Source organism: Odocoileus virginianus, chromosome 32 (assembly GCF_023699985.2).
Source record: "Odocoileus virginianus isolate 20LAN1187 ecotype Illinois chromosome 32, Ovbor_1.2, whole genome shotgun sequence".
Taxonomy (NCBI): Eukaryota; Metazoa; Chordata; class Mammalia; order Artiodactyla; family Cervidae; genus Odocoileus; species Odocoileus virginianus.
The window spans coordinates 18,092,707-18,102,846 of record NC_069705.1 but is presented as its reverse complement, the minus strand read 5'-3'; the positions used below and the strand labels follow the sequence as shown (position 1 = coordinate 18,102,846).

General features: G+C 41.6%; 1 protein-coding gene across 1 annotated transcript; it reads left to right on the top strand.

The window, feature by feature from the left end:
- Positions 1 to 96: 96 nt before the first annotated feature.
- On the top strand, positions 97 to 9,538 carry LEPROTL1 (leptin receptor overlapping transcript like 1). The gene is made up of 4 exons (XM_020914583.2): positions 97 to 212; positions 5,810 to 5,885; positions 8,059 to 8,245; positions 9,229 to 9,538. The coding sequence occupies exons 1-4, from the start codon at positions 197 to 199 to the stop codon at positions 9,343 to 9,345; spliced, it is 396 nt and encodes a 131-aa protein (XP_020770242.1). The 5' UTR covers positions 97 to 196; the 3' UTR covers positions 9,346 to 9,538.
- Positions 9,539 to 10,140: the final 602 nt, after the last annotated feature.

Genomic DNA, 10,140 nt, shown 5'->3' with positions numbered 1-10,140 from the left:
TCGGAGCCACGGTGCCCAGCTGGGCGCGCCCCCCGCGTCCCCCGCGCCCCCGTCGCCCCCGCGCGAGCGCGAGCCGCCGGCGGAAGTGCTGCGTCGCGCACTTCCGGGTGTTGTCTGGCCGCCGCCGCCGCGCGTCTACGGTCTCCAGGCCGCCGCCGCCGCCTCGGGTCCCGGAGGCCGGAGAGACGTCACCACCATGGCCGGCATCAAAGGTGGGCCTGGGGCGCTGAGCCCGGGCGGGCTGGGCCGCCGCCCCAAGAGAGGGGACGTGGGGCCCACGCGGGGCCCGCACGCCGTCTCCCGGGACAGGGCGCGCGCCGCGGGGCTCCCTGCGTTGGCGGCTGACTCCCAGCTCCCCCCGACCGCGACCCCCGCCCACGGTCTCCGGGCTGCGGTGGGCGCGGCGGCCTCCCGGAAAGGACTGGGCAGGGTTGGCGGCTCCCGCGTCAGCCCCCGCCCGGTGCTGAGCTCGGCCGCCTACCTCCCGCCCGTCGCCCCCCGGTGCGAAGAATTGAAGTGGCCCCGCCGGGCGTTCGGAGTCCCGCAGCCGCTCGGCTCCACACACACGCGTTTTGCAGGAGTTTGCATCCGAGGGCGAGGCGGCACGGTGTGGTTTTGAGGGGGTTGAGGAGGCCACCAGAGATGCCAGTTATGGAAAATCGGTGTCATTTCCCATTTAAAGGCACAAGTGCGATCTTTTCGGATGCTGAGCCGAACCGAGCCCCCAGGAGTGCGCTTGAAGGGCTTTAGGGATGGTTCTTTCCCAGACCTCGACGATCACGTCCGCTTCAGGACCCGGACTCTGAGCTTCACGCTCCTAAAACGAATGCGTTTTGATTTGTGGTGTTGTTCTGACTAGGTAAAGCCCTTAAGCGACCCCAAAGGGTTCCTTTTCCCTCCTCTCTCCACAGTTGCACCTTGAGGCTTTTTCACATTTCAATGTTTTTATTATTAAGTTAGGTGTTTTTTTTTTTAAGGTAAAAGTTTTTTTTATTAAAACTCAATGAAAAAGTTCTCGTTTTATTTGTCTATTTCCTTTAAAAAAGAAGGGAATGTTGCATTTTTTTTTCTCCAGGTGTTTGGTAGTTTTGTTAGAAAGGTTAGAAGCAAATAACCATCAACAACGCTTTCAACTTAATTCTTGACAACGAACTACATTGATTTCCTGACCTGCGGCTTTGAAGGGCAGGCAAGCAGGAAGTGAAGAACTTCAATAAGTGTTTTTTCTGTTTGTTTTTTTTTTTCCTTCAAGGACAGATTTTGCTGAGCTTCTTCCCCAGAGTCACTTGTTTACTGTTACTTGTTTATAATGTCTGGAAACATTTCCGGTAGAAAACTTTGTCAGTTGAGCAGTTGGGATAACTTTCCAGTCTCCTTTTGAACTATAACACACCTTTTAAAATACCTGTGTGAAAGGTAGTCACGGTAGAAATGTGTTTTTTAAGATGTTGCCAGTTTCCCAGTTCTTCCCCATTTCTGTACTGTCAGTTAATATAGGAGTCTCTCTCCCAGGAAAATAACTTTGTAATTATGGGCTGGGTGAGTATTAATCAGCAGAAAGTATCTCAGACGGAATTGTACTTACACTTTTGGTTTCAGTACAGTTTTCTGATTGTTGTGATTGTTATCAGGATGTTTTCTTCCTGTTGACCTAGGTTGATATAATTGAATCCTGCACTGACTTCTCAAGTCATTTGTCTATTACTTTGTTACATATTGGATTTTTCTGGTAACTCCCAGCTTAGGTCCCTTCTCCTACTGAAGTCTTTTTGTAATCACAGAAACAAAACCCAGTGTCTTGAGAGTTTAGATAATTGGCCTGTTCCACCCCTAACCTGGAGGCTTTGGGAGTAGAAACCAGACTCATCTAAGCTTTGCCTTCTGAATATTGCATCACTTAATTACAGTGTAAAATTTTGCCGTGTTCATCTGTCATCTAGGACATCCGTTTATACATAGATGGTGAGATTTGTATATACCTCAGCCTGGTTGTTGATTCATAAGATTGGAGGAACTTTACACTTTGGAGAACTCTTTTTGAGCAGTTTATCTAACCCCATTGGTATTTATCTTATCCAATATGACCCAGAGGTGAGATGTCATACCAAGTAATCTTTTGATACCTGAATCTTATCTCTTTTCAGTTCCTTGTTTGTTTTTTCTAATAGGTCATCATTAACTTTTTAAGAGCATACTAAAAAGAATTTAGACTCTTTTTTGATGATAAGAATGTAAGTAATTTTTCTCTGTCATAGAACAGTGTTAACCACTGCAACCAAGTTCTAAGGTTACTAATCTCTTGGCCAAGATTATCACAGATCTGGTATGCTTTTTGAGATTTTTATGCCTGATTTAACTGGAATTTTTTTTTTTTCCAGTTTCTTCCCTCCAATCAGAGGGCAGTTCTTGTCTGCAGCTCTCCCTCCTGTTTCTCATCATTTTCAATATGGGAAGCAAAATAAGCTTACAAAATTTTGTGCTCACACGATACAGATAACAATAATTGCTTCCAGGAAAGGAAGGTTACTTTTCACTTAACTTTGTTCTGGGTACATGAATTGCCTATTGAAATATATATGTATAAGTGAGCGTAGGTGATTCTTTAAAGTAAAAAGATTTCATTCCAACATACAACAGTTGTCACAAAAATCAAATAAACAATTTCTGAATAAGAGAGTAAAGAAAAAAAAAAGAGAGTAAAGAATGTTAGCTTTAACCTGTGGGCTTTGTGACGTCTTGTGTGGTCTCTCTGTTTCCTCCAGGTTTATAAGCTATAGTCTGCATAAATGACTTGTATAAATAAGGTGTTACTATAGTGACGAACTGAGCTGTTAGGCAATTACCTTGCAAAAAGCAGAGTTGGGTTTTTTTGTTTGTTTTTTTACTTCTTCAGCATGTCTTGTAACAAGTATCTTAGTGTTCAGAGAATTATTTGCATTTTAGATCTAGTCCACCCCTTATTTTAAAGAAGAACGAACTGACGCCCAGATGACTTACACAGTCATATAGTCAGTGGCTGGTGGGAGCTGGGCCCCAGTGCCTCTTGACTCTCTTGCACCTCTTTCTGCTCAGCTGCACCGGGCTCTCTTCTCACGTCTTCTTTTTTCCATCTCCCCACCCTCTGTCTTTTCCTTCAGCCTCCTTTCGTTCATTCCACACATAATTATTATGGAGTGTTAAGAGCTGAGGCCTGAGAATGAGTAGAAAATCTCTGCTCCCGTGGTGTGAACAGCTTAGAAGGAAAAACAAACGAATCTGTATAGCATTGCATAAACATTTATACTGAACCCTTTTCATGTCTGGTTGTCCAAATGTCATGGTAACTTGATAGCTTAAATGTATTCAAAATCGGTTATTCTACTAATCTTTGTTTACCAAGCATGTATTTTATTTACACTTCAGTTTAAGGAAATTATTAATTGATAATGACACATAAAATTATATTTTTTATGAGAACAAACAAAAAACCTGGCTGCTATGATAAATGAGCACAGGGGAGGCACCCCAGAGCAAAGAGAGCCTCCACATGTGTGCCCCAGCCGGAAATGTCCCCCCACATAGCCACAGGGTTGATTTGCTTCTTCATTTCACGTAGATCTCTGCCCAGATGTCTCCTCCTCAAAGATGGCTTCCAGGCCGATATATCTAGAATAGCACTCCTACGCCCTTAGTTTTTTGTTTTTTTTTAAATAACATTTGACTTTTGTTTACTTAAAAAAAAATCACTTTATTCTCCCACCAGAATGTAAGCATGAGAACAGGAGTTTTCATTTCTCTTCATTGCCCTGTCTCCAGTGTCAAGGACAGTGTGCAGCACTCAGGAGGCACTCCGTAGATATTTGCAGAGTGAAGGAATAAATAAACGTAATAGGGGGAATAGGTCTAGTCAGGGGCTTTGCGAAGACTTCACTGAGGAAGCGGTAACTGGGCTGAGATCTGAAGGAAAAGCAGGAGCTCATGTGGCGGAAAGAGGCAAGAGCTGGGATAAGAATGCAAGCTCCTTAGTTGTTCACAGCCTTGCCTTTTTCGTTAACACCACCCCAGCACCTGTTAGGTATTTGACTCTCTGCAGACATTTCTTGAGTGAAATGAGTGAATGAAAAAGTATCTGAGATAGAAAGGACAGCATGTGCAAAGGGCCTGTGATTGAGAGAGCCGCTGACTTCCAGGAGAGGAAAGAAGGCCAGTACAGACGCAGAGGCCAAGGGTGCAACCTGGGGTGAATGCATGTCCTCACAAGCAGGTAAGACCAGCTTCTGAGGACCTGTCTTAAACTGAACAAAACATGGTAAACTCGATATTTACCTCACTGTTGACATTGCATTCCCTTGGAAACTTAAAGCTCCTCCTTTGCCACAAATTCAAGTGCAGATATTTTTATTTTTCTTTTCCTCATGCAACTGAAAATCTAATGGCATTAAGGACATAAATGTGTTCAGGGTTGACATGACCTACATCAGTGATCAGAATGAAAACTAAATCTGCTCAGCTCCCATGTCTGTGGGTATCCTTGATTATGACCATTTTAATTCAGAGAAGTATATCTATTTCTGAGCAGCATTTAACCCCTTTAGTGTTAATTTTGGTTTGTATATGTTGGGTCTTGTCTTGCTAACTTGTAGACTTTTGACAGCTCCTTTGAATTTTAATGTTTCTGTTAAGGTTAATAGACTGCATCCTTGGACCAAAAAAGAAAGTTGTTCTTTTAGCCACTATTAGTTGCAGAAATAGAGATTATGTGGAGCTCAAATTGATCATTTATTTCTTTGCTTAATTCTAGACTGTTGATTAAGTATACTTTTTCAAGAACATTGTTTCTATTCACTGATATATGTGAAAACACTTTATAAAATATATGCTTTGTATAGGGGTGTGTGTGACCTCAGAAACTGTATTTTGCCTACAGAATGCATCTATGGCTTGTGATAATGTCTTAAAATGGGGTACAACTGAAGGATTGTACCTATGATCCTGAACATTTTCTGATGTGTAGCAGCTTGGGGAAAGAAATCTGACTGTAGTTTTGCAAGCTATTTAAAGATCTGTAGCACAATTGAGATTATTGACTATAGGTACCCTTGAACACTTCATCTCTACACACCGGGGGCGTATATACAAGAAGCAGGCGCTGATCAGGAGAGGTTTTCCCATAGACGAGACCTCTAAAGTCCAGTAAAGCAGACTGCAGAGTTTCTCCACAGACTGCTTTTGAAAACTGTAGAGATCTGTGGAGTAAATGTCATATCACACTGGGCTTCCCCCATGCCTCAGCGGTAAAGGATCCGCCTGCAATGCAGGAGACTCGGGTTCAATCCCTGGGTGGGGAAGATCCCCTGGAGAAGAGAATGGCAACCCACTCCAGTTTTCTTGCCTGGAGAATCCCGCGGACAGAGGAGCCTGGCGGGCTACAGTCCATGGGGTCACAAAGAGTTGGACACGACTTAGTGACTAAACTACAACAAATACTATACTAAAGGCTGGAGGAGCATCGATCTTGCAGACTGGGGTGGGACTCCTTTGACATGGGACCATTAATTTGGGAATGTGGTAATGTGCTGGACATCTGTCAGGGCTTTGAAAATCAGAATCACTGTATTTTGCTTTGAAGATGCCTCAAATAGCTTATTCTGAGACAAGGTAACTCCAGCTTTTGAAGATGAGTCACTAATACATTTGCTTTTTTGGTGTGTTTTGTCTTGCTTTTTGTTTCTGGGATTTCAGGGAGTATTCTGACTGCTAATAGTAATGTTAATAAAAATAAATGCTGATTTAATTGCTGTTTCTGTTTGACTTTTTATTTACTCTGCAGCTTTGATTAGCTTGTCCTTTGGAGGAGCAATTGGACTGATGTTTTTAATGCTTGGATGTGCCCTCCCAATATACAAGTATGTAACATTTTTGTCATTTTGTGTTTAAGTGTAAAATTTTTCTACTTTTACCCACTGAGCCACCAGGGAAGCCCAAAGTGTAAAATTTTTCTGCTTTTAAAGTTAAAACACTTCTCTTTTTATTTTTACTGCAATAGAAGTAAACCTGAGAAATGGTCATTTGCTAAGGATAAACTTTTAAGTCCTCACTTAAAATTTGTTTGAAAGTATCTTAAGACAGCAGCATGTAGAAAAGACTTTGGTTGTTGTTCCTTGACTACTGCCAAGTTTTTAATGGCCAGATAGTGAAATGGTAACTCATCACTACTGCTTCATCTGGAGAACCAATTGATTAAGTTATAGACACGAAAATGTAAAATGTCTTTTTCAACAGAAACAAAAAACTGTAAGCAGAGTCAAAACCAACTGACAAAGAAAAAAGTTATGTAAACAATTACTCTATAGGACAGAGAGAGTTTTTTAAATCAATAGGATAAATTAGTAAGAAAAATATAGACCGCACAATAGAAAAACGAACAACAAATATGTAAAAAGGACTGCCGTTTGCTAATAAGAACATGAAAAGATACTCAGCCTCACTCGAAATTAGCACTTCCCTAGTGGCTCAGTGATAGAGAATCCTGCTGCCAACACAGGAGGTCAGCGCCTGATCCAGGAAGACCCACACGCTGCAGGGCAGCTAAGTCCCCGTGCCGCGGCACTCAAGAGTGGTCCCCAGCTGCCACAACTGGAGGAAGCCTGTGCGCAGCAGGGGTGACCCAGCACAGCCATAAATAAATCATTCTGTTTTAATCACATGGACTCAATTGGCAAAGGTAAAAGGTACGACAGATAAGCATTGTCATGTACTGTGGGTGGAAGTTCAAACAGGTGCAGGTCTCCTGGGGACCAGTTTGCTTGTAGCTCTCAAAATGTATCCTTCCACTTCTTAGAAATTACTCATGCAAATCTACTTGCAGATGTTTACAAAGATATGTGTAGTCAGGGGAGAGTATGGATGTTCATGGCGGCCTTGGTTATAATACCAACAACAAGAAAACTGGAAGCATCCTAAAGGTCTAGCAAGAGAAAAATGATAAATTAGTACATCCACTAATGGAAATACTGGGTCGTCTTATAAGAGACGAGAAAGAGCTGTGATTGCTAATCTGTTAAACAGGCAATCTTGTTAAATTTAAAAGTGCAGTGATTCATTTTGTATCTGTAAAAGTTTATCCATGTGGGAATCTGGAAGGACCCACACCAGTAGGAATGGGAAAGAGAAGACAGGAAAGACTTGGGCAACCTTGATTTTTCACTTTTTGTCCTTTTGTATTTTTTGCATGTGTTTTCCCTTAAACTTATGCCCATTTGTAATTTTTTGTTGTCGTTCTCAAAATATTCAGCAAAAGATTTTTAGAAGAAATCCATAGATAAATCTTTGCTTATCATAAGCCTCTAAGTACAAGCAAATCTCCATTATGATATGTATTTTATGGCAGTTTTAAAAGCCATCTATTTCATTTTAACATTTTATTTTGAAATGGTGATGGATTGTCAAGAAGTTGCAAAAATAGCACAAAGAAGTTCCCGGCACCCTTCACACATCTTCTCCCAGTGGTAATATCTTACATAAATGTTTTATATTATCCAGACCAGAAAAGGACATGGCACAATACAATAGCTAGATGATTTTTACTGTGATAAAGTTGGCATTCTGATTGAAAGTCTTCAGTATTACTTTCAGTTCATTTTCTGTATGCAGCATTTTGGGAGTTCCTAATGACCCAAGGAAGGTTTGGGGATGTTCCAGCTTCATACCAAAGCAGGATTTTAGAAGTCAAGGACATGAATCTTGAATTTTAAAAATTACTGTGTTAACAATCCCATTTTTCATATGCCTTTTTATTCATAACCTAAAATAAAATATTTTTAATTTGGGGCCTTAATTCCAACTGTTACAACTCATAAAGCATTTTCTTTTCATTTAAGAAATATTTAATCATTGTATCATAGTTGACTTTAGGAATACTGTGACTCAAAACGTTTTTCTTGGTGTTCAGCTTCTATTTAAACTGTATCATATTTGTACCTTGCAGTATATTTTGGTCCTTTTTTTAAAAAAGAGTATATTCTGTATGTAGGAAAATGACAAAGCAAAAACTACATTAACTTATTTTTCCTTTTCTAGCCAATACTGGCCCCTCTTTGTTCTGTTCTTCTATATCCTTTCACCTATTCCATACTGCATAGCAAGAAGATTAGTAGACGATACGGATGCTATGAGTAACGCCTGCAAGGAACTCGCCATATTTCTTACAACAGGCATTGTGGTCTCAGCTTTTGGCCTTCCTATCGTATTTGCCAGAGCACATCTGGTAAGTGACAGCATTCTCCTACTCACGATTTTGCAGTACACTATGTTCAGTTTTTCTCAGAAAAAAAAAGTCTGTTAAATGACATGAAAAAGAGATGAGAAACATAGGAACCTAGACGGTCAGAGAGAAGAATCTTACTTTTGTTGTTAATTGGCAAAAATACTGGAATGCATTGGCAGCAGCGGTTGGCATGTCAGTACTTCACTCTCAAAACTGGGTACATGGGGACTTGCCTGGTGGTCCAGTGGTTAAGACTCCATGCTCCCAACACAGGGGCCCAGGTTCAGTGCCTGTTCAGGGAACTAGGATCCCACATAGCATGTGGTGCGGTCAAGAACTTAAATAGATAGGTAACAATTGGGGACATGGACTTGCCCCGTGCTGCACAACCGCAGGCCTACCCTATTCAGCTTAAAACATTGAAGACCCGAGGAAATCTCTGCAGGTGGAAAGGAACCAAAGAGTAGAAGAGACCTCCCTGACTCACCAGTCAGATTCGCTCCTCTGTCTGGGAAGATCGAGACGGCAAAGAAGACAGGCTGGCCACCCTTCCACCCAGAGAGGGCAGTGACTCCCCCTGCCCCTTTAGTAGACCATACACGAGTACATTTGCATCTCTCATGCTCTAATATAATCTGCTCTCTAGGTAAAATGTTTTAGATTCACTAAGGAAGATTTGAAGCAAACTTCTCTGAAAACAGAAAATCGTAGAATTCCATGCTGCCTCTTCATAACCCAGAAGTCAAGCTTGCTTTTCAAAAATGATCGTCTTCCATGCCCTTTCTGTCTCTTTAAAGGAATCACAGGTCTACAAGAAGAGCCAGGTCTACAGGAAGAGCCATTACGTGTTCAGCAGGCTCAGAGTCATTATTATATGTCTTTGTTTGGGATCGTGGTTGACGTACAACTGGAGCCTTGATTGCTTTCCGTCTCCTTGTGTCTTTCATGTCTGTTAACTGAGCATTTCTGTCTTACATCCGTAGATCGAGTGGGGAGCTTGTGCACTCGTCCTCACGGGAAACACCGTCATCTTTGCAACTATCCTGGGCTTTTTCTTGGTCTTTGGAAGCAATGATGACTTCAGCTGGCAGCAGTGGTGAAAGGAATCACTGAACTCTTGTCACATGGACTTCTTGTCATTTCTCGGCCGTCCGCGCACACAGGAGACAGGGCAGTGATGCTGAGCGGTGGAGCAGGCCTCTCGGGGTGTCCCGGGTGCTCCCTTCTCACTGTATTGTAAGCATACTATTTTCACAGAGACTTGCTGAAGGATTAAACGGATTTTCTCTTTTGGAGGAGCTTGACTGATTTCACACTTATCTCTAGTATGCTTTTTGTGGTGTCCTGCTGAATTTAAAATATTTATGTGTTTTTCCTGTTCAGTTTTTTTTTTAATCAATATGCAATGTTAAACATTTTTTAAATGTAATAACCATTTACATTGGTTAGGCATTAGAGTTCTGCTAGTTATTACTGGGCTAAATACATTTTTTTTTCCTTAAAATTGTTTAACCTCCATTAGTACACATAGTTATAAAAATAAATTTTTCAATCAGTCAGGATGACACTCCCAATTTTATGCAAACATGCAGACCATTAGTATACCTTATAGACTATGTACTCAGTGCAAATCTAGCTGCATTTATACCTCAGAGGGGCCAAGTATTAATGCCGTGCCCTCCATAATAGTTGCTGGTTTTGCCAGAAAGCAGGTGTTTTGTGAATTGAAAATTGTTTTATGGAATTGTTGCAAAGGAGTGCTTTTATTCTCAGTTGCTCGAAGGACTTATGGTTAAAGGTAAGAGTGTAAAAACAGATTTTTGAGACATGGTTTTTATTTATGTTTATTATAGTTAGAGTGAGTTGCATGGCAGGAAGAAAGGAGGTTGAAATTC